Source organism: Pholcus phalangioides, unplaced genomic scaffold, assembly GCF_987345545.1.
Source record: "Pholcus phalangioides strain wild (caught in Gottingen) unplaced genomic scaffold, Ppha-v1.0 ptg000011l_1, whole genome shotgun sequence".
NCBI lineage: Eukaryota > Metazoa > Arthropoda > Arachnida > Araneae > Pholcidae > Pholcus > Pholcus phalangioides.
In genome coordinates this window covers 47,196,006-47,221,907 of record NW_028301604.1, presented here as the reverse complement: position 1 = coordinate 47,221,907, position 25,902 = coordinate 47,196,006, and the positions used below count along the sequence as shown (strand labels likewise).

Here is a 25,902-nt window from a genome sequence, read left to right as displayed (position 1 = left end):
CACATGACCAGAGTCCTTCACAGACGAGGACGGGAGCAAAAAAGAAGACAGGACATTTAGGACTCGCAAAAACTTCAATTACTTGACGTTTTCACTTCAACTCGATTTCCAAATGTTTGAAAAATTATCATTTCTATACATTCAATCTATGTGATTATTAGGGATTACAAAAATGTGTCGCTATAATAGTTTTCCATTGCATATTATCACCAGAAAAGCCCTAGGCAAGCATACATTTTGGCAACCTTTTCAATGTTGAAGGAGAGGTTAAATGGTGAAATTTATGCCCCCTCTGGTCCGGCGCTCGGGTCAGCAGACCCTCTAGTTGAAACCCCCTCCACCAAGAAAATAGTTTTAAAAAACCCCTTCAAAGCACTAAAGAGGCAATCAGTAGTGTTGACAGCTTGCAGCGATACCCTTGACAAAGGTTGGCGGTGCCCCCCAAGAGCTGCAATGCATGGTTTGAGAAACACTGATGAAGTATTTTAGTTTTTTTTTCTTTTAAAGAGCTGGACTCTATGTATTACCTGCTTTGCTTAGATATGGAAAACAAAAAAAAAACCTTTTTAAAAAAGTAAAAATTACGTTTTTTTCCTTTCAAATCTTCAGTAGAGAACAATATAAAAATACTAAATATTTAAGCAACGGTGATGTAATGCGAATTACAGTTATTTAAGTTATTAAATGATTTTGAAAAATTTAATGTTTTTGTGTAATTTTTCTCAAGAACGGTTATTATACAAACAAAATGCAATTTTGTGATATTTTCTTTGAGGTCTATGGAGGAGAGCATTTTAAGAGAAGTTTCAGTTTCACGATTTCCACCCTCATACAACGTTTTGGCATGGTTTCTTGAACGTTGTATAAATGCGGTTCCATTTTGTGGTAAAGGCGATCGTAAAAGGAAGAGAGACGGGGGGCACAGAATGCAAAGAAACAATTTAAAAGTTTGGCATCCTCGTCCTTGGAGGAAGATCCTCATAAAATCCACATGGAGGTTTGGGAATACCAGCAATTCTCTCAGGAAGTTTTCTTGGCTCTATTGTCTGAGGGACTTGTGTGTGAGAATGGAAAGAAAAGAGCCCCAACATGAATACTGTTTGTCTCCTACTGGTCGATTATCCCAATTTTTTTTAAATACACGTTTTCAACAAAAACCAAAATAAAAAATTACTTCAGGTAAAACAGTAATAAATTTTTTTTGAAGCTGTCAGGGTTCAGTCACTTTTGATTCTGCCGAACCCTAAAAATGCTCTCACGGAAACAGGGTTTTGCAAAACACCAGTTGAAAAACCCTAGCCTAGAGTGCGTAAGTAGCCAAACAGTGACCAAAACCAGCATCAAAACCATGACCAAAACAGGGTGCAAGCATGTAAATGACTAAAAGAGTGACTTTAACACAGGTGTACTTGTAGGAGTGTGTTGGGGGGGGGGGGGTAAGCAGGTTATAACATAGGAAGGAGAATTCATGGAAAGAGTAGTCAAGAAAATTAGACTAGAATGGAGGAAGGGCAGCAAAATTCGTGTAGCCTATACAGGCAGCAAAACCGTAAATGCGTTTCTGACTGAACATCAAAATTACTCTCAATCTTCAAACCTGAATCTCTCGTTTGCTTTCAAATAAACAACTCAAAAAGGATGAAAATTTTAATTTGGAACCACCTTAGGAGTTCCTGAGAATTACTAATGAGGAAATATAAAATCTTGGAGAAACAAATACACAAAATACTGAATAATAAATTTTGCGTATTCAAGCAGGAAGTCAATACAAAATATGAACATGTTTTTTAAATATGAAAAGTTATTGAAACAAGCATAGACCATTTTCAATAACAAGAAATAATTGACACATATTTGAATAAAATATGTGGGTACTAATTTGTGTGCATAATTAAGAAAAAATTAAGAGTAAAAAACTTCCTAATGAAATTCAAATAAACAATTAGAATAGTTTATTAGAACAGCACGATAAATAAATTTATTTTTCAATTTTGCGCAGCCTATGGTTGTCAAAAACATATTTTTTCGCCACAGATTCGTTAAATAACAAAAACTTACTTTCATGCAAAACAATGATTTTCACTAATAATTATGATTATCAAGTGCAATATATTAATTTTCATTTTTTTTGTCTGAAAAGATTATTCTTGTGATTGAATTTAATTCCCGCAGAACATTCAACACCACGTAATCAATTTTTTATAGTAGATTCCGCTTATAATGTTCCTCACGGCCAAAACTTGGGAGGAAGAGGTGGGTTTGGTATCCCAAGAGCTGGAACGGGGAGGTGAATTTCAACCTTTTACCTGCCCTTTAACATTACAAGGGACACCAAGATGCTGACCAAGCATCTGGTTGCGGCACTGGTCTTAAACCCTTTTCCCACTTGGTACGATTAATTTTCTTGGTCCTATCTTCAACTAATACTCAGACTAAAGACATTGTAAGTGGAAAAACACTTTAAATGAGAAAATATTAATATTTCCTGTTTAAAGCAATTTTCTCCTTGCGACTTTTATGATGGTTTTTGGATAAGCCTTATAAGCAGGATCCACTTATAACATTTAATTTAGGTACTTATTATTCGCACCTGAAAGATTTCAAATTATAAATGCTTTAAATTATTAGATGTGTAGGGCTGAGGCCTATATTTTCATAGATAGGCTATATTCAAATGCTAACCTTATGCAGAAGGGCTTTTAAGCTAGGTTTTTTGTGGGGGGCTTTGCTGAGATTTTTGCATACTTTTAGGCCCTGGTATAGTGAATTTGTAAAGTGGAAAATCAAAAAAAAAAAGATGAGAATCGTCCTGAGCCCTGTGAGGGCCCCCTGTTAATGTCATTATCAGTGAATCCGTAAGCGAATGCAGCTTCATTCTGTGGGAAAACCCCAGATGTGCTACAAAAAGTAATAGAATTTTCTAAACCCATTTATTTTAAAACTTTACAATTTTCACTTACCGAAAATAGCTTTTTTTTCTGAAGATATGGCTATTTTTTGGTCCATGTCAAGCTTGTATATTTCAGGACTGAAGTAAAAAAAAAGGGGGATAACAAGGGCTAGAAAACAATGATTCATCTTATTCGATGGCTTGTGCTTTATTGTGCATTACCAAAAAACTGAAGGGCCATTTACCCCTCTCCCTTGCAAAAAATTACACCTGCCCTTAGGCACTAGGGCTATGTTGCAGCAAAAAGGGAGCGTGATGGCCGAATTACATGGAATCCCTATAGAACCTTGGCAGTATGGCAGGAATACAATTGACCCTCCTCTGGCTAAAGCTATTTTATTCTTTCTACCTTACCAGCAGAAGAAAGCTCAAGGTTGAACTTCTTAGAATGCACAAAGTTTAGTGAAAGGAAATTTGAGAAAAAAAAAGAAATTAAAAAAATTTAAGGATTAATAAAGAAAAAAAAAAGGAGGTAACTGGAGTTGTGTTTGCTTGAAGGCTCTTGGGAGGGGGCAATCACCCCCATTGCCCCTCCCTGGATCCGCTATTGCGTTATCTGCAGGTGCCTTGGCAAGAGCTACTAGCTTGTATATAGGACAGTGTTAAAGACTAAGAAAAGGTGGAAAACTGCTCTGAGCTTTTGAGCCCCAAAAAACCCAAGATAAAACACAAAAGGGGTTATGGAAGAGTTTTTCTTAGGGCCGTATTCACCGGCATGGTCTAAACCACGATCGCAGGTTACAGTGAGGTTCACTTCAAAAATGGTATTCTCCGCACCTGAACCATGGCTTAAAAACCAGTTTTGGCAGCTGGATCTGAACCACTATATTTGGTAGATCAGTAGACGAACCACGGTCTAACGTGAGTTATCTAACGAGCACAGTGAGTGCTCATAAACAAAAAATAATGGCCGTCATCTGCATTGTTTGAGTTATTTCGAGATTGTAGGAATGGAATACTTTATTTGAAAATAAAACAACTATTTTTTGAAGCAATAATTTTCTCATATCGAATCACAATCTTCTCTGAGGTAGAGGTTATGGATGTTGATTCAGCCTGCAGATATTTTTTGAAGCCCTCCGACAAGTGCTGAAAAAAAGGTGAGTGACGATATTTTTTGTGATTCCAATAAATAACTTTATTTGCTAGTGGAATTATAATAAAGTATATGATCGGATATCGAATTATGAGCAAATTTCATGATAAATAATTTGACAGAATAATGGTACTCGTCATGATGCCTTGATTTCCCGTCAAAGTCGAAAATTTAACATTCGTACGAAAAAAAAAATCTCATTGCTGATATACATATATAATAATTATGAAAAAAAAATGCTCCTGTTGTTTCATCAGCCTAGTTTTCAGCCTAGGGGCCCTGCTCAAGGATGTGGGGACCATGGTGATGATCTCACTATTTTTGAATTTCACGTGTATAAAATATAAATTTTTCTTTTTATACGAAATAAATAATTAAAGAAACTACAGATTTTGCATTTTTGTTTGTTTCTTTCCACTTTATACAATAAGTGTAATTATACAGCATGTATGGTTTTTCCCTGCAGATCAAATAAAGTTTGTAAATTTACAGGTTCAAAATTGATCACCTAAACACCATCAAAAGAATATATTACCATCAACATAAGAATTTATCAAGCGAATGCTATGAAGACAAGGATGAGCCATGTGTGTCTGCAACTTCATAAATTTTTCAATAAATACTGCTCATTTCTAAAGAAAATATTAATTTTAATGAGCATGTTGTCACACTGATTTAAAAAATATAAAAATATTGCACATGTAAATATATGTTATATATAAATATAAATTGTTTCATAAATTTTTTGTGGTCATTTTTTAACAGAATAATGTCTCCGGTCATTATATTTTATGAACCAATTTTTGGCATATTTTAATTTGCGATTTATTTATGTCAAAAGTTCAAGTTATCTTGAGTTCAAGTAAATAGACTTTTTCTGCATATTATGATGAAGTGAACTCCAAAAGAAAAGTCGTTTTGTCTATACTGGAAATTAAACCCAGGTCTTCTTGCAAACCGGGCAAATGGGCTACACACCTTGTAAACCGCTAGACATGACTCTGCCTTCCTTATATACTATCTCCACTATCAATCTTGAGTACATTTGGTATGTTATTATGATCAAAACATGATAAAATTTATAATAGTTTCAATATTAAATTACATATCTCATTATGAATGCTATAAAATTCCATTTTTAGTTTCATATATTTAGAAAAAAATCACCAAAAAAATATAGCTTTTAAATACATAGCTTGAAGGGATTCGTCCAGATCTTACATTATTTTTCAAAATGATTAATTATTGGATGATTAATGATTTATTTATATCTTAACATATGTGCAGTGTACACAAAACAGTTTTTCAAAAAATTAAAAAAAAATCGTCATGTCGGAAGAAAAGCCATTAGCGGAAAAACGCTTGAAACAGGGAAAAAAATCTTGAATATTATAGAGAGTTGGGACCACTAAAATAAGTCGTACTAAGCGGGATCTACTTTAATTGAAAAATGGTTATGATAATCATTCTCTCTTAAAATATTTGATGGAGCATCGAAATTTCAGGTTTTTTCCCCCGTAATTTAAATAAAAATGGATATAAAACGTCAGATTTTAATAGAATTTCTTAAAAAAATCTTATAAAATTTGTATAATCAGTGAAATTATAGACCATATTAATTTAACTTTTTTAGCTACCAATAAATAAGGAAATTTATATTGATTGAATAGTTTGGCTGTGATACCCAAAGATGGCTTCAAAAGTGATTTCTTGAGAAAATAATAACCCCAGTAAGTGTTCATATTACTATATGTTATTTGAAAAAGATTAAAAAAAAGTGTATGGCGACCTCTGTTTTCAATGAAAAAAAACCACGAAAATCCCAAAAGGTAAATAATGCAATTTCATAGTTGAGTCGTTTACTTCATCTAACAATCCAATCAGCATCAAACAATTCTGTCGCCCACTGCGGCCAAGCGAACATCGCCAGCTGAACTACGGATCGCTTAATCCACGGACGGTGATTGAAAAAGCATACCAAATTTCGTTTGAACCCCAACCAGGGTTTAGACGATCCATGGTTTGATCCACTGCACTGTGAATACTGCCCTTAAAAAGGTGGATGAAATAAAAGCCTATAATCTTGGGTCAATAGCGCTCTGAAATACAGAGAATGAAAATAGTCACTATATTTGTACGATAATATGATGTACTATATGTTGATAATGTATAATTTTGTGTTGAAATGCGACTTTCTCAGAATCATTGTCTTTTTCATGATGTAGTTTCTGTTTCTTTGAATCACTGTTTCATCATTATGCATATACAGTAGTGCCAGGGTTGCCAAATTTGCTCCCCGGGTAGATATCCATTTTCCCCTCCGGGTTTTTTGGGGAAAATATTTTGTTTTCGTAGAAAATGTGTTGCTTTCAGGTTAAAATTTTATTTTAAGGTTAGTTCATGTGTTCTAAAAATTGCTGCATAGTGCAGTGTTTAGAATATGTGTATTTTTAAAATATTTTTTTGGGAGCAAAAATACAAATACAATACCACAACAGGCAAAATGTCCAACGAGGTGGCTGAGACTCCCTACCCTCAACAAGAAAGGTGTCATCCACTCTTTTTCCTATGAATCTCATCCTTTTCTTTTTTAAGTAATCAAAGTACAATGGTACAAATTGGTTACAAAGTAAAAGTTATTTTCCTTATCATTGAATTAATTATCCTCCTTATTTATTTGAATAAAAATTTGCTAGTCATAAACCATTCCATTAATTTTTTACTATTATAAGTACGCTCGTTTCATATCTTCAGCATTCTACTTTTAATGGTTATAAATTCCCTGACCTGAAAGGTAGATTTATTTCTTTCAAGGAAATTGAAGATACACAGTGGGTAGTTCCTTATAATCTGGCCATTATGACTAGATATTCATTGTATCGTAGGGTTGAAATTGAATAGATCTACCTAGTTTTTCCAAAGAAAGAAGAAAATCAAGGTACAAAGCAAGACCTGTGAATAAAATTACTCTCGTTGGTCAAGCACGCTTAAAAAAAAAAAAAAAAATGTGATACTGAATTTTCATTCAAAAAATATTTACATGTTTGCATTACATTTTTATAATATTATTAACTGTTGGATTATTATTATTAATTTAACAAATCGAATGCACCCAGAATCTTCAATTTCGACCTCCACTTAGTGTCTCAAGAACCTCATCTCCACCCAAAAGTCCAAGTACCTATCCCACGCTTTACCAAATTACTTAAAAACAAATCCTACCAAATTTTGGAACTTCCTCAGACCTAACTTTGTTGCACCCGCTTCTCTCAAAATCTCAAATAAAAAATTCTACTGATTTTTCAGTTTGTGGTGCTGCTTGTCTTGTGCAATTTTTATATTTTTATTATGTTTTTTATGCCACTCACTAGCTAGGCATTATCTAGTGTCTTCTTGTATTGGAGTTCAGTCTGGCTCCAACTGTGGACCGAACATGTTGTAAAAATCTCTCTCTCTTCCATTTCTTCTATTAAATAACTTAAAAAAGAAAAGGAGTCATGACTCAGTATGTTTCCAAAATAACGACACATCCACCAGCACTAGCATCACCACAGTACTGGTGACCCGCATAAAGCAGATGTTTGACAGCCACGAACTCGCAGACAAAAACAAGTACTCTTTCTGGCTTCGTAATGTGACTTGCTGCCTTTTTTTTTTTCCCACTGTGTGTGGTGCGTTTGCTGCCTGATTGAGGGGGCATCGTTCAAATTCTTGGTCTAGAGAGAGGTCTAGTGGTGATGGTACACCCAAACATAAACTTTATTGTTGGTACCATTTTAAATTCGGTCGAAAAGCATCAAAATGCATTAAATCCTGTGATTGGTTGGAAAACTAACTGGCCCATCTGTTTTGGTGACAGCAGGTGATGGCCAGCATTTAGTTCACCTTTTTTTCATGATCGAAAATCCGGTACTGGTTTTTTAGTGGACACAGACGCTAGTATTTAGGTTTTCGCACGAGATACACAGGTACATAAAGCAGCAGATACAAACTTTTCGCTATACGCAGCTAATGATACTAAAATTTCTACTTATGGTTGCAAATCTTTATCAGTGGATTTAGGGTTATGCAGACTGTTCAGATGGTCCTTCGTTATAGCTGATGTTAATCGCCCGATATTAGATGCTGATTTCTTAGAACATTATGGTCTATTAGTTGACGTAAAAAAGTCTCGTTTGATTGACAGTTTGACTTTCCTTTCAATCAAATGTAGCAAGGACAGTTGCACTACATTAGGCTTAAAGACCATTTGTGGAGATTCACCCTACTTGAAAATTTTATCTAAATTTCCTAATCTAACGAATCCTTCTATGCTTGGGGCTACTTCTAAAAAACACTGCGTTACACATTGCATTACTACTACCGGTTCTCCTGTCTTTACCAAAGCCTGCAGACTTTCTCCAGAGAAACTTGCTATTGCAAAGCATGAAGTTCAAACACTAATAGATCAGGGCATACTGAGACCTTCAAAAAGTCCATGGGCAAGCCCGATACACATTGTTCCTAAACGTAATGGAGAATACCGTTTATGTGGGGATTACAGAAAACTTAATTCTATAACGTGTCCAGACAGATATCCTATACCACATGTTCATGATTTCAGTTACGGTCTGCAGGGAAAAAACATTTTTTCTAAATTGGACTTGGTTAAGGCTTATCATCAGATACCTTTAGATTCCGAGTCTGTTGAAAAAACTGCCATTATTACCCCATTCGGACTTTATGAGTACTTATATATGTGTTTTGGATTGTCTAATGCGGCACAATCATTTCAACGGTTCATAGATATTGTCTTAAGAGACTTGAACTGTTATGCATATTTAGATGACGTACTAGTTGCATCAGCAACAGAAGAAGAACATCTTAAAGATCTAGAATTGGTTTCTGAACGTTTAAACAGTTTTGGTATAATTCTTAATCCTGATAATGCATATTTGGGAAATTTGAGATAGAGTTCTTAGGATTTTTGGTTAACAGCAATGGTATTTCTCCTTTGCCAGAAAAAGTCGACATTCTTTGTAATTATCCGCAACCAAAAACGGTTGATGAACTTCGAAGATTTCTAGCAATTCTCAACTTTTACCACCGTTTCTTAAAAAACGCAGCATCTGACCAGGCTCCCTTACACGATTTGTGCAAAGGAAAGAAGAAAAAAGACAAATCTCTCATCGCCTGGTCGGGGAAACTATTACTGCTTTCGAAACGTGTAAACATGCTATTACCAATGCAACGCTTTTGGCTCATCCTAAACATGATGCTCATCTTTCGTTGACAGTCGACGCATCAGATTTCGCTCTCGGAGCTGTTTTACAACAAACTTCCGATGGTGTCGTCGAACCACTCTCATTTTTTTCTCGAAAGTTAACGACAACTAAAAAGAACTATAGTACTTATGATCGTGAGTTGCTTGCTGTTTATAGTTCTATTAAACATTTCAGACACATGTTAGAAGGCAGACCATTTATGATCTACAGTGATCATAGGCCTCTAACTTATGTTTTTCACAAAGTTAATGATAACAGCTCTCCCAGACAATGTTGTCACTTAGAATATAAACTGAAGAGCCAAAAAAACTGGTAGAGGCATGCGTATGCAAATAAAGAGATATGGAACCAATCAGAGTACGGTGCTGCGGTCGGCAGCACCGTATAACACAACAAGTGTCTGGTGTAACACTGCGAGACGCAGACGGTGTTACAGTTTCTGGTGCCTCGACGGTCTCTCGAAAAAATAGAGCCGCTGACATGAAGGGAACAGGCGAGTTCCAAGAAGCAATTCTTCTGAGGAACCGCTGGTACCATCGGGCCTATATAAGGTGACACGTTGCTAAAAATGGGGTCTTTTTCCCCGTAGTCGTGAAGGAGGTGATAAGAGTCGAGGTGAGAGGAGAACGAAAGAGGGAATCTCTGGTGATGAACATGGATGATCAGGATTGAGATGGGTCCGAAAGATTTGGTGGTGAGTGCCGTATAAATATAGTCTCGGAATTATCTCTCTCAGTAAATAATCTAAGTTTTATTTCTATGCAGATAATTAATCACTTAAAATTCGGCCTGTCAAGTTCATGAATTTTTGATGGCGTTATATCATGTTGGATAAGGATCTCCTCTTTGAATAGCTCTTATTTTAATTGTTAATTGAATAAATTAATTTGTTATTACTAACCCCTTTGTGTGAATTCTATTAATTTTCAATGGTCAATTTCTTTGTTGACGGACGTCACAAAACACAATGCAAAAATAGTCCTAAATCGTAAATTTAATTGTTTTCCTTTTTGTGCCCCTTCCTCAGTCAACACCGTCACACTGGCATAGTTGTTAGATCGGTTACTGCTGCTACAATGGCAGGTTATCGAGATTTAAGTGAGTTTGAACGTGGTGTTATAGTCAGCGCACGAGAGATCGGACATAGCATCTCCGAGGTAGCGATGAAATTTGGAGATTTTCACGTACGGCCATTTCACGAGTGTACTGTGAATATCGGGAATCCGGTAAAAAATTAAATCTACGACATCGCTGCGGCCGGAAAAAGATAATGCAAGAACGGGACTGACGAGAATCATTAAACGTGACAGACGTGCAACCCTTCTGCAAATTGCTGCAGATTTCAATGCTGGGCCATCAACAAGTGTCAGCGTGCGAACCATTCAACAAAACATCATCGATATGGGTTTTCGGTGCCGAAGGCCCACTTGTGTACCCTTGATGACTGCACGACACAAAGCTTTACGCCTCGCCTGGGCCCGACAACACCGACATTGGACTGTTGAGGACTGGAAACACGTTACCTGGTCTGATGAGTCTCAGTTCCAATTGCTTCGATCTGATGGACGTGTACGGGTATGGAGACAACCTCATGAATCCATGGACCCTACATGTCAACAGGGCCCTGTTCAAGCTGGTGGAGGCTCTGCGATGGTATGGGGCGTGTGCAGTTGGCGTGATATGGGACCCCTGATACGTCTAGATACGACTCTGACAGGTACGTAAGCATCCTGTCTGATCACCTGCACCCATTCATGTCCATTGTGCATTCCGGCGGACTGGACAATTTCAGCAGGACAATGCGACACCCCACACGTCCAGAATTGCTACAAAATGGTTCCAGGAACACTCTTCTGACTTTAGACACTTCCGCTGGCCACCAAAATCCCCAGACATGAACATTATTGAACATATCTGGGATGTGCTGTTCAGAAGAGATCTCCACCCCCTCTTACTTCTACAGATTTATGGACAGCCCTGCAGGATTCATGGTGTCAATTACATCCAGCACTACTTCAGACATTAGTCGAGTCCATGCCACGTCGTGTTGCGGCACTTCTGCGGGCTCACGGGGGCCCTACACGATATTAGGCAGGTGAACCAGTTTTTTTGGCTCTTCAGTGTATATAAAATTGTGTAACAAAAAAAGCAGGACAGTGATATATTGGTGGGGGAATTTCCTAAGATATCGTGCCAAAATGTTGCGGTTGCTATGGATAATGGTAATCAATGTTTTTTTTCTAATTTAAAAATTTTAAACAAATAAACATCGGTTCAATACAATATTTTTCAGGTTTTTTTTTCAAAATCACAGAAAAAATTGAAATATTTTGTGTAAATTATCATAAACTTCTGATATTGCAACGTTTTCATTGCATTAAGGGTTTTTGTATGTGTCGCTGCAAGTGACCAGGCAAAGACACATTGACAATGAACAAATAATTTATTAGGTTTCCTAACAAAGAATTCTGAACTGAAAAGTTAATCACCTTTTTCACGAGTCTGGGAATTCGAAGGGGATTGAGGTGAGTCCACAAACAATCAGTCCTCTTGATGACAAGTAGTTACGAGTCCATAGAGTCCGGTCAACGGAGATGAGCGATCGGCGACGATGAGTTAGTGGAGTCCACTCAGTGGAGATAGGTAGTCGACAATGCGTCTGTAGGGTCTGGTCGATAACGAAACCATAGAATCTGATTAGCAGCGACAAGCAGTCAACGGCGATGAGTGACCAGCGATAATGACGAGTCTGTAGGTCTGGTCGGAGGCGATGAACAATCGGTATCAAGATCGTAGAATCCGGTCAGCAGAGAACAACAACAGGCGACGACTCTGTATAGTCCCGGTTGACGAAGGTGGTAGATCTACGACAAGTCTAAGTTCCAGTCAGTGGTAATGAACGATCAGTGATGACAAGTCCGTAGCGGTGGATGCATAGGCTCCCGATATTAGATTTAGTTCATCTGATGACAAAGAAAGAGCGTTCAAGAATGGTAGGTTAGTCTAGTGTAGTAGATTGAGAAGAGTCTATCTGACAACTCGGCATAGGAAACTTCTAGTGGAGGTGATCCTCAGAGAAGGGGGAAGTTAAATCCGTTATTTTTCAGAGATCTCAGCAATAACTTGGCAGATCGCTTCTAAAGATGGAGAACTGTTAGCACACCAGCAGTGCTCACGTGCAAACAAATCACAAAAGTAGCCAAGTAAGAAGGAACTATGCCTTCTTATATGAGTTAAAGTGCTCCAAGTGCCATCTAGACTTATTTGCATACTAGGAAGAATTTCCCTCTCCATACTAGTGCAGTGACATAGCCGAAAAACATGTACGTCTATGTGAGGAAGATGACGTCACTCCTCGGGAAATGTGCAATCTCGGATCGCAGATTGTCACAATATATATGGGAACTATATTTTGCAGCAAAAAAAAAAAAAAAAAGGAATTACTCTTTACTTTTCTCTTCACCGCAAAGTTAATTTGAAATGGACTATAATTGTGTAGGTTGTAACTTCAAAAAATCTTTGCATTTTCACAATCCCTTAAAAAATTATGCGAGTGGATTTTTATTGTGATAAAGAAAAATTGAGTTTACAATAGATTACAGGCAATTCCAAACAATGTAAAAGAGGGATTTATTGTTATATTGAGTATGGTTGTACTGAGATTTCCCTGCACTCAGTCTTTATACTTGGCAGAGGCATAATACCTTCCAAACTCAAAAAAAATCTGAAAAAAACCAAGTGGGTTTTGAACTCAGAAAACTATGAAACAACCTCTGGTACATTAGGCTTAAATATCTGAACTACCATGTCTTAATGTAATAAAAAAAGCCTATGAAAGCTAGATGTAAACAAAAGAAATATCAACAAAGATTAAATACGTAAAAGTATAAATCCATGAAACCAACTTACTGAACAAAACAGCTGACTAGAATTACAGTGTGCCAATAACTGAGTTGAATTAGTAACATATCGACATGTCTCTCCATCCTTCAAAGTATTGCAGCTGTAACAAGATAAGTTGTGTGAATCGGAAACATCAGATACTAATGCTGCACTTTTGAAAACTGCAACAGAAAAAATAACAAGGTTATATAAATGATACAAATGTACAAAAATGAAAAAGAATTAATAGTCCCTCCCTCTAAAACAATATCAAAGTGTTGCATTATTTTTACTCATCTATTGAAGATGGTGATTGCTAAATTGTAACATTGAAAATACTGACTAAAATATAATTCATTCGGGCAAATAAGGAATTACACAGTAAATGTGATAAATCTCTGGTTATTATACATAATACCCAAGCATTGTTGGTAAATTTGATAAATGCTGAAAATATGACTTTTACTGCCAATTATGAATAGGGAAGAAGGGGGGGGGGAAACATGTGTTTAACCCGGTGTTAACTGCAATTTTCTTTTTATATAAAAAATACTACTAGATGACAGTACTGATACCATGTGGTGAATAAAGTTTCAGAGCAATTAGCCATTTTGTATTTCAGTTGTGAGAGATTGTTATAGGACATGAGCAGTAAAAATTTGAGTTCATGAAAAAACAAGGTCAAAACAATAGGCGTATGTAGGATTTACTTAAGGGGTGGGAATTCATTTTTTCCTTCTTTTGAGGGGAGGGGAGGTTTAAGTTTTTTTTTACCTGCAAAATAACATTTTAACCTCAGCTCAACTTTATTGCATATATGCCAATGGTCAAAACAATATTAAAATTTGAAGATAATTCATATTATTTTTTAAGGTAAGTTTATGATTAATTTTGTGTCTTTATTTCAGTGTGGAAAATGTTTCATTTTCTCAAATTAGTCTTAGGTGTACGGATGGGACACCTGTGAACCAAACCTTAATGGCAGATGTGAGAATTTCATGAGTGCCCCTTTAAGATATTTTTTGTTGTCTTTTTAGAAAGTGTGGTTATACTGTGGTCTAGAAATAAAAAAAATTTCAAACAAAGCATATTGATCAAATACAAGATTTAATATTATAAAATGTGATTCTACAATTGGTGGTTAGCTGTTTTTTTATCATTTATGCAGAAAATATTTGAAATAATGTTTTATGTTGTAAAGAGAGATATCTTTCGCATACATCTAAACCTTTACATACATCTTTCAGCAAAGTGGATTATAAATTTATTCCAATATGAAAGACCACCCATGTGTGTGCAAGTATTGTTTTATTTTTTAGATTCCATAATTGACAAGCATGGTGCAGTGGTGGATCCAGATGGAGGCGATCGTCCCCCCCCCCCAAGAGTCTTTACGCAAACTTAATTCCAGTCACCTCATTTTTTTTCTTTTTATTTATCTTTTTTTTATATATTTTTTTTCTTCTGAAATTCTCTTTTGCTGAAATTTGTGCACCCTAGGAAGCGTGACCTTAAGCTTTTTCTGGTGGTAAGGTCTAAAGAGAATAAAAGAAGCCATAGCCAGAGGAGGGTCAGTTGCACTCCCACTAAAAATAGAATGGGCTCTGTGGGGATTCCATGTGATTTGATCATCACACTGCCTTTCGGGTGCAACTCAGACATACATACCCCTAGTGCCTAAGGGCACATGTGTAATGTTCTGAGAGGGAAGCACAAGCAATCGAATAAGATGAATCATCCATTTCTAGTCATTCTTTTTTCTTTTTGCTTCAGTCTTTAAACATGAAAGCTTGAGGTGGACCAAAAAATGGCCGGAACTTCAAAAAAAAAAAAAACTATTTCCAGTAAATGAAAATTTTAAAGTTTTAAAATAGGTGGGTGAAGAAAATAAATTCTACAACTTTTGTAGCACATCTGCAGTTCCCCCAGGGAATGAAGCTGCATTTGCCGATTCACTGATAATGACATTAACAGGGGCCCAAAGGTTCATTTATGATTTCGCTGCTTGGAAGCGACACAAATTTTGCAGTCTTTCCCCAATTCTAGTCTAATTTTCTTGACTACTCTTTCCTCGAATTTGCTACCCCATGCAATAACGAGCTTGGCCTCCCTCCACTCATGCACACCGGTGATTCTAAGTTACTCTTTTGGTTACTCCCATGCTCACACACGCTTAAAGTCACTCATTTAGTCATTCACACTGTTTCGGTCACTCAAATGCTTGCACATTCTCTAAGTCACTTTGTTCCTTGCTGGGCTACTCTTTCGATCATTTACACATGCTCTAGATCAGGGCCGGTCCTAGACCTGGTGGCGCCCGGTGCAAAAACAGTAGTCAGCACACACACACCCCCAGGCTCGAATCCAGAGTGATGTAACAGAGGCATTTTTTGCTAGTCATTTTTTACTGTCCCGTAAAATACAGGACAGATTCATTCTACCATATTATCAGACTCTTGGTGTGGTGATCGTCCCCCTCCCCCCACCTCTTGGTTGGATATTAAGGGATGAAGAATTCGAAAAACTTCTAGAATGGGATTACTGCTCTGCTATTTAACTTGTAAACAAGTATAAAAACCCAACTTGTTTGAATTAATTAAGAGATTTAAAAACATTAAAAAAGGAAAACATCATACATTTATGCAGGGTACTCATCACAAAGGATCTATCTTCTTCATGCTTATTTTAATTGAGTTTCGTGCATCACGCACGGGCTATGATAATAAAAGTGGTTAAATTAAAGTGATATTTCTGTATGATTTTTTTCTTTCATATTTATAAAACTCATGTGAACTTCATTTGAAATTATCCCTTTTAGATCCAGTATTAAGAAACAGAAAGGGCAGGCAAACATCAGCTAAAGCACCAGGCCCTGCAACTTGGGCAGACTCGTAACTAATCTGAGGCATATTGGGCAGTGCAACGAGCCAAATGGGGGGAGGGGCGCACTTGTAACTCCTCCTTCTTCTGAGCATAACCATTTCAAGGAGATATCAAGAAAAGACTGAACCAGAGAAAGCACGCTATGGCCCTTGGGAAGGAGCACGGACGTCTTAAGAGCATCATAGTGCCACCCCCCCCCCCCCGGGCCAAGTAGTTTTTCTGAGTGGTTTTTCCAGTCATCTCTCATCTCGTGATAGGTGTCAGGATAGTTGAGTGCTGCTTGTGCTGATTTCCCGGTACTAGGGGGTTCCCAGAATACCAGACAGGCGGTCTGGAAGGCTCTGGGGGGTTTCATATAACATAGCATATCTTTGAAAGAAAGTATGAAATCTAGCGCTTACGCTAAATAATTTATCATAGATATCTTTGAGAGTGTACCCAAACTGCATACGTTGCTGTATTTCGATCATAGGGTTATACTTTTCAGGAAAACCCAGTGTGTAAACTGGTGATACGCTAGTTTCTTCCTTGGAGCAGTAAAAAACATTGTCTTCCAATGTTTCACGCATAACTTACCAGTGACACCCGGTATGCATAGTCTTAAGCTGGCTTAGTCTTTTTTTTCTAATGAAGATAGCATATCCTTGATAATGAAAGGTACCGGATTCACCTGCTCTACCTAGCACATGAAACTCTCACAATTGTCAAGCCAAACCCCTGGGTGGTCCTGTGCGTAGGGGTTGTTCAGAGTGAAGCACCAACACTTTGCTTGTGTGCCCATTTCCAGGTGTAGGCGAATTGCGAGGTGTAGTATTACCTGAGCAAGGTTATAGTAGGCGTCGTAGATCCCCAGGTGGTCCTAGACATTTGACGCCCTTCTAGAGCATACCCAGTGCCACCTAGCTGCCCCTGGTTGAACTAATAGGAAAGTCTGGTGAGTCGGGAGACTGGCCAGTGATCTGGGGCGCTAAAGTGCATGGGTTTTCTCGTGTGAGAACATTTTCGTTTCTCCTCGTGTGACAAGTAGGAACGAGGCCCAAGTGCAGGTTCCATATTTAAAATGGTCAGCTTATATATATATATATATATATATACAATCATAGTTTTCAATTTATTCAATTTTTCCTTAAATGGATTTGTTTTTTTTTTTTAGAAATACTGTACTGCATTGGTGATTCGATTCTGCGTTTTTAATACAAGTTGGGAAAAAAGGGGTATGAAAAGCCTCTGGCTCAAAATCTTTCCCACATCAGAAGACACCTTCAATTCCTGTAACACTCCCCACAACACAGGAAAACACTTTTGTTCTCGTTAATAGAAAAATTGGGTGACCGAGGGCGATTCCTCCATTATTTTTATTTTTTACAGCACAACAAAAAAGAAAGAAATTTCGTGTTCTTCCCAAAATCTCCTGCAGGGGTAAACGGAAAAAGCTCAAGAGAGAGTGTGTATTTTTATCTGACCAAAATCGCTATGTACTGTACATATATAGGTGCACTGCCCTCCATTATTTTCTTTTCGAAAAATAACCGTAATGTTATATACACTCAAACCTTTTAAGAAAAAAAGAATTCTCATCTCGGTCATTTTTCACGTATAGTTTATAGTTATTTTTTTATAAATACGTATCTTAAAGATATTTTTCTAGTAATGTATATTTAACGCGTTTCGGTGCCCCTTCTCATTTGGCGCCCGGTGCAATTGCACCGGTCGCATTGCCCTAAGACTGCCCCTGCTCTAGATTATTCTTATGGTCATTCACAAGCTTGTACAAGTTCCAGATTACTCTTTTGGTCAACATGCTTTCACACTCTCTAGGTCAATCACATGCTTTAACACTCTCTAGGCCACTGTTTTGGTCATTCAAAAGCTGGTACACGCTCTAAGTCACTCACTCTGACCCTAGTCATTCTTTAGGTCTTTCACATGCTTGCACAAACTCAAAGTTACTATTTAGGTCATTCACAAGTTTGCACATGCTCTAGATCAGTGGTTATCAACCTTTTCTTGCCCATGGCCCCCTTTCAACCATTTCTCATTCCTGTGGCCCCCTTGAGACCATGATTAATTTCCTAAGGGCCCCCCGTTTTCCCATTAAAAGACAATTATTCAAATACTGTTTGAAGTATAAATATGTGTTTGAATTTAATTTTAATTTATGAAAATAATGGAAAATGAAAATAAACATAATATAACAGTAAAAAAATATAAGTTATTTTCAATCAATGTAAACTTTGCTTTTGAAAACGGCATAATATCAAGTTACTGTACAGGATGAAGTTTGAATTATTTACGAATTAGTTTTTCTTGGGTAAATTTGAATTTCAAACTAATCAGAAATTATAAATAATCAGGGTTCAAATAAGAAAATTTATTGGTTATAATTTCGATACAGGGAGATTTGCATTTGTGAAAATCTGATGTCTCGTTGGATGACAAGCTATCTCCAAGTGGGTTTTTGGTTCATAATGTGGCCTCTCTCTCTCTCGCAGGCGAATGAAGCAACGTGTGAGTTGGCTTAAACACAATGCAATATTTCACATAAAAGACACTACTATATGTAATGTACAGGGTGCATAAGTAACAAGACGTATGGTATTTTACTCGCAAACTGTTCATCCTATAGGAATACTTTCAATTAGAAAAATTATCCAAATAACGGGTTTATAAATAACGTCAGATATGTCATTCATATTGCAAGCAGTTGTATAGTTATTGAAATAATAAATGTTAACGTTTTATACAGTCCCAGTATGCTCAAAAACCCAATTATAAAGTTGTTGCCCTGTCTCTCCTGATGCCAACAAAACCGTTTTATCCGCATTTAACGTTGTTTTTTGGTTGGTTGTTTTCAAATAAAGTGACACTGTATATATACATTCATCTCGAAACCTTATAATTATTGATAACACAAGGTCATGACAAGGGCTCTGATTTTTATGACCTAAAGAAGAAACACAGTTGCTAATAACTTATCAGCAACGATGTTTCATCTTTAGGTCATAAAAATTAAAGCCCTACTTATGAGAAATTGGATGAGAACATACACAAAAATAATCATTGTGCTTGTTTTCGTGAAATTCTTAAAATTTTTGATACTTCAAGTGATAAATTTAATCTTTCAACTACTGAGATCTTTATGCTCGGCATTGAAATATCCTTCCAACCAATCGAAAATCGGTCAAATCTTTATGTTAATGTAGAAATAGTATATATAGTAAAGTAGTAAATAGTAGTAGTAATTAAATAGAGGAAAAATTGCGAAAAAAAATATTGTATGTATTTTTTTTCTAATTAAATTTTTTTGGTCTTTAATAAATTTCTTCATGGGCCCCCCTTTATCAGCAGCCATGGATTCCCTTTATGCAATGTTTTCCTACATGGCCCCCTGGAATATCCTGGGGCCCCCAGTTGAGAACCCCTGCTTTAGATTACGCTTTTGGTCATTCACATGATTGCACGCACTCTGGGTAACTCTTTTGCTCACTCACGAGCTTGCAAATTCTCTAGATCACTTTTTGGTCACTCACTGATCTAGTCTCTAGCTATCTAGGCAGAGATGGATTTATTGAGGGTTGTACATATTTTGCTGCCTTCTCCCAATTTTCTTGGCCAATCATTCTTCAAATTTGAAAGCCCGCTAAACCCCCAATAAATACGCCACGGCAGGGGCCTTCAAAGGGTGAGGCCAACAGGGATTCTCATCATTTTTCACCATAAAAAACATTGTGAGCGAAAAAAAATTTTATACAGGAAATATCAATGAGTATTAGTGAAAGATGGGATCACGAAAATGAATCATAAAGCGGGAAAAAGTTCCAAGAGCAGTGCTGCGACCAGATGCTTGGTCCGCAATTTCCCCCCCCCCCCCGGAATGTTGAAGGAAAGTAAAAGGGTGAAATATGCCCTCCCCCGGTCCAGTGCTTGGGGCAATAAACCCACCTCACCCCTGAATGAATGAATGAATGAACGCCAGGGTCTCTGCCACCGGACTTATCCTGTTGCAGAGATCTCTTCCAGCCCAGCTTCGTGGCAGAGTCTGGAACAACGTGAATGCACCTAACAGTCTGAGTGTAGCTAGTGTTGTGTCTGATATTTCAGTGCTGCCATCCAAGCTTTTAAATTGTGAGTGAGGTGTAATGATTGAATATTTGCAACGCTGTAGGCCTGTTGCTCTCTGTGGTGAGACTTTTTAACGGGGAGTTTGGCTCGCATTCGCGCCTTGAAGTTGGGAACCACAGAAAACCCACCTCACCCCTAGAAGTTTCATCCCTGAGGAACATTATAAGCAAAAAATCCACTATTTAAAATTGATTGTGTGGTGTCGGATATTCTGCGAGAATTAAATTTAATCACGAGGAATCTTTTCAGATAAAAAATCTTAAAATTAATATTGTGCACTTATTATTTAAAAAATGCAAATCATTCCATTTTGCATGAAAGTAAGCTTTTGTTACTTTATATATGGTGGAAATACATGTTTTTGAATAGGTTTTTGACAACCTTAGTCTGCACAAATTTAAAAGAGAAATTTATTATTTTAAATTGTACAATTAGAATTTCATTAGGAAGCAACTCTTGAATTTTTCTTCATTATGCATATCAATTAGTACCCAGGGCCATATTTATGTTTTTGCCTCCTAAGGGCTATACAAATTTTATCGCCCCTGCCATTACTAATAAATCATAAACAAAAGACAAAAAGAGGTACTGTATATTGTTGCACCTAAATTTTACTTTTCTATCCTGTATTCGTATCCTATTTCGATCCATAATGATTGACATATAACAGGGAGTGCTCAACCTCCAGCTGCAAGTCAAATGTGGCCCACCAAGGGGTTCCTGAAGAAAGTTATCAATACACACAACGCGATAGCTACACCAGTTTCTTGCTTATTTACCATATCGCCACCTATCTGGCCCGCGAACTTGAAAGGTTTGTGCACTTCTGCTATATAACGAGGGCTATGACTTCCGTAGAGCCCTAGAAGAGCTAACATAAAGGATTTTGAGGGCATTAAATGGGAAAATGTTGTGGAAGTTTTATTTATACAATTGTAAGTAGCTCTGCTGAAAACTAGATCATAAATTATTTTCCACTATTCTTTTCGTCATTCACGTCAAGTGCATTCTCTTAGCATATACCAATATTAAAATATGCATAGGTAAAAATTAAGTAGCCAAGGGAGAGGGGGGACCTGTAGTCTCCCCCTTACATTTACCAAAATACTGATGTACTCATACATGGAATAACATGATTAAGAGTTTACTGTAGCCGACAGTAACTTTTACTGTCAGTTTGGTACTTTCCGAAACATTAGGTTAGCGCCCTTTGCCTCTTTCTTTGTCCCGATTACACAAAATATATATAACTTATATATTTTTTTTTTCAAGATAAGGACGAGACAAAAATCATCAAGTGTTTCATAGAGTCTCAATATAACTCACTGTATTTGTACTATGAATTACCACAGGCGAAAACTTATATAGGGTCCATGGGTCAGAAGTCTCCTATCTTCCCACTAATATAGATTGAAGAAAAAAACAATTTAATTGTTGTCCCTGTATTAATACCAGGATGTGAGTCAACTTCATGTAGCTTTGCACCCAAAATAAAACTAAAATGCAATAAATATTCCTTTTTTATTTTAATTTCTTAAACAAACTCTAGCTCAAACTTTTTTCAATTTATCGTATAAAAAAATATGTGTGTTACACCTTATTGAATACAAGTATTACAAATTATCTAAGATTGAATTGTGGTGATCATTCATAAATTATCATTAAAGAAAACTCACAAAATACAAAATGAGTGAACTTATCAGAAATGAAAAGTTATATTTCATATTTGCTTATTTTGTTTTCGTCAGAAAAGTGTATAATGAAGACCTTTTTTTGTTTTTCTTGTTAGTAATCCTGCGTTTATAACCGAGTATAGTTTTGTAATACTATATACAATTCATAAAAATGTGGGTGCCACTCCACATGTTCTTTTTTTTTTGTTTTCAGGAAAACGTCACATGAGGAGAGCTGTCCTTATAAAACCAGTTGAAAGTCCTTATAAGACCAAATTGAAATTTCGGAAAAAAATACGTTTATACGTTATTCTGTTAATTCCAATGTTAATTCCCACGGACCAAATACGGCCCTGGGGGTTATCTGATGCGGCCTGCTCTCCTCAAACTTAATTTTGTAAAAATGAACTAAGCAGCACATTTACAAATCGCTTAAGTGTCGCGTGGTACAATTCTGAAGTGGCCCATGGCACATTTTCAGATCATTTAAGTGGCCTGTGGCACATTTTCATATCACTTAAATGACCCAGGACACAGTTCCAGAACACTTGAACGATCCTTGACACATTTAGAGATCCCTTGAGTGACATGCGATATAGTTTTAAAGCACTTAAGTGGCCCCCAGTGCGGTTCTACATCACTAAAGTTACCCGTGGCACATTCTTAGATTATTTAAGTGATCCTCAATATATAATTACGGATCACTTGAGTGATGCATGACACAGTTCCAGAGTACTTAAGCGGCCCGGACACATTTCCAGATCACTTGGATCCACGAAACATTTAGAGATCACTAAAGTGGCTCTGTACGCCACTTATCAATGGGGGGGAGGGTGTTACTTCAAGTGTCCACAAACTATTGAAAGGTTTTTCTTGTTTTTGGCGCACCGAGTAAGATGCAATTAAAAATATTTAATATTTTCATTAAGGGTGGTTGATGACGTAAGCATTATCCAAACCCCCCTCCCTCGTCATCAAAAGTCAACAAATCGGGTAACCTCTCCCCCCCCCCATCCACATTGACATAATACTTGAATGGCCCTAGCCTGTTTCTTCAGATGGTCAACCATAGTCCAAAGACTTCCACCAAAGCCCAGACTGGTACCAATAAGAGAATCTTTGTTGTAGATTTCTTTTATTGTCCTGTCTACTTTCATCCTACAGCAGGAAATCCATCATTATTTTTTTCTCATATTCAAAAACCTGTGTTGTAGAATGTTCTGTCTTTGGGGGCATTCAAGTATTACGTCAGAAAATTTTTAGCCATTCTTGACCCCCTTTGTCAGCAAAACTCTGACCCCTCCCTCATCAGAAAAATTTTGTCATCTCTGCCCCCTACCTCCTAACACATATTGGTGGGTGGGATCAGAAACGTATGCAGGTTCTTCTCCCCCCTCCAGACTATCAAAAATTTATTTTTTAATGTAAATATATGGTTTTTTAAAAATTAATTTTGAAAGAAAATACCTTTGTATGTTATTACCATTTCTGTTAGCAATACTATTTTAAGGCTAAGAGAGAACTCTGAAGACTTTTTATTATTGTTTACCTTAATTATCTGATCCCGTGTCGGGACCCAGTTATAATGAGAAGCGACATTTATACAGCAAGTTTGGCATACGTATGTCTGAAATCAGGATGATCTTAATCCTTGAATAGACTTTTTCAAGGCGTTCAATGAGGACGCTGATCAAGTACATGTGAGCACAAAATCTGACATTATCATCGAGCACTCTGGGTGCTTCATGGAGCATCGTTGTACTCGGGAGCAACAGGTTGAAGATTGCCTTCTCTAAAAGATACCACCCCCTTTTATTTAAGGGATGTCGGCTGAACTGTCTTTTTTCCCAACACCTTCAGTAATCTAAAATGAGTGCTTTACTTCGCTGGATGCTTACTCACCCTCGCAACTCTACTTGTAACAATACTATTTGCAAAGGCGACGAATAATAATGCAAATACGAAGGTTAGATAATCATGTATTTTTTTGCTTCAACAGCATTCTGTGTGGAAAAGAAACAAATAAAAATAAGCAATATGGTATATTAATTATATATTATTCATGATAGAAATGACACATGGCACTTCCACAAGTTTATGAAATGTGAATTAAAAAAAAGTTTCTCTCCTCTTTCTATATTCAAAAATTTGCCACTCCTCCAAATTTGCTGCCCTGGGCTATAGCCTGCTTAGCCCCTGTAAATACACTACTGTTAGTACCCACATATTTTATTGAAATATGTACCAATTATTTCTTGTTATCGAGAACAGTCTACACTTATTTCTATAACTTTTCAATGTTATATTTTAATACTTGAAAATTATTTTCATATTTTGTATTGACTTCCTACTTTCATAGGAGCGATTCACCATTCAGTATTTTGTGTATTTATGTTTCCAATGTTTTGTATTTCCTGATTAGTAATTCCAAACGCTTCTTAACGCGACGCTTCTTTATCTCAAGTAGTGCTATCCCCCCCCCCATCAAACATGCAGGACAACAGAGAAGGCGTGGTTGGTGGGATCCATCCAAGTGACAGGTTGGCTACACCTATTCCTAAGTGATCAGCAACACTATATATACGGGGTATCAGGGATTACGCAACAAAGTTTTTCTTTTCATTTTTATTTTAAAAAATATTTAAGCCCGTTCTGAGTCTACGTAGAGTTTCACGGCGTTACAATACTTTATAATCGCACTTCCTTGCAATTTTTTCGTTCCTCTTTCGCTGATGTTGCATGCGACTTATCATTTTGTGGTATCACTAAAGTGTCTTGGCACATTTTATCCGAGCAGTGTGATGCACTTCTCCAATGCACACTTTTCAGTTTAATCGAATAGCTTTTTCGCAATGGAAAAGACTGCACAGTTTTGAACAGTATAGGGAATTTATGAAAGCAACACACATTATGTGTGATAAGGCACAAAAATATACATATATAGTGTACCTTGAATTTCGTAGAAAGTTGAAAATAACAGTAGTCGATGATTTTAATTACACAAATATCGATATTATATCTTATGAGTAAATTTGAAATATGCAATGAATTGGAAAAAATACCTTCGTTTTTATTTAATCTATTTATACCACACGAAATGATTTATACTTCACATAAAAAAAACTAACTGATTATAAAATATATCGATTTTATGTGTATATGGAAGGAAGCAATATTATGATGTATTTAATACATGCCATTAATAATTTAAGATACGTTATAAACGCAAACGTTTTAAAAGCCTATTTGAGCCTCGTTTCGCTAGATGGCATGTTCAGCATGTATCTTACAGAATTTTTTTTCTTTTGATGAAATTTACTTTCTATGATGATATACTACCAAACAAAAATAAAAGGTAACAAAAGAAATGGAATATTTGTCAAAATTTTAATTGAATCAACGATAACAACTGCTTTTCAGGGTTTATCTCAATGTAATGTCACATTCAGTTGGTCACATATAATTGAATTTTTACGCTTCACATAAATTACATGTGTTATCATACGATTCTATGAACACATTAAAAAAAAACCCGCATACATACACACAGTTGTACCCGCTTATAACGAAGTTAGAAAAAACAGCAAATGATTCAATATACGCGAATTTCATTATATCCGTACCAGCTTGGAAAATGATACGATTAAGCGAATAACACATTTTGCACGAGCGATACGCATTTTTCAGTAATCTGAACATTCTTAAAATGAATAGATTAAAATAAAGATTAAAAACTTAATCGATGATATAATAACATTCCATATGAATGTTGTTATATCATCAATATGTGATTATATAGAAAATAATATGTACCGATTATTATTTTTCTTGATATGATTGTAAATGTCAACCGTATTGAATTTAAATCATTTTTGCCAAATGATGCATGCACAAAACATGTCTTTTATTTTAGTAAGTGCATTAACACCAAAAAATTTTTGGCCTCTTTTTTGAATCATTCAAAGAGAATGAAAGAATTATACAAAAGGAATTATATTATCAAATCCGGACCACAATCATCCCATTCTTTTT

At 36.4% G+C, this 25,902-nt stretch overlaps 1 protein-coding gene across 3 annotated transcripts in view; it reads right to left on the bottom strand.

Moving 5' to 3' along the window:
• The window catches only part of LOC149080494 (uncharacterized), a 79,842-nt gene that overhangs the window by 10,865 nt on the left and 43,075 nt on the right, over positions 1–25,902 (bottom strand). For 2 of the 3 annotated variants that reach the window (XM_089239590.1, XM_089239591.1), the window contains exon 2: positions 13,220–13,374. In XM_089239590.1, coding sequence (XP_089095716.1) covers positions 13,220–13,374 — 155 coding nt within the window. Of the gene's footprint in view, positions 1–5,909; positions 6,146–13,219; positions 13,375–25,902 lie in introns of those variants that run through there. The other variant, XM_089239592.1, reaches the window with a different exon arrangement.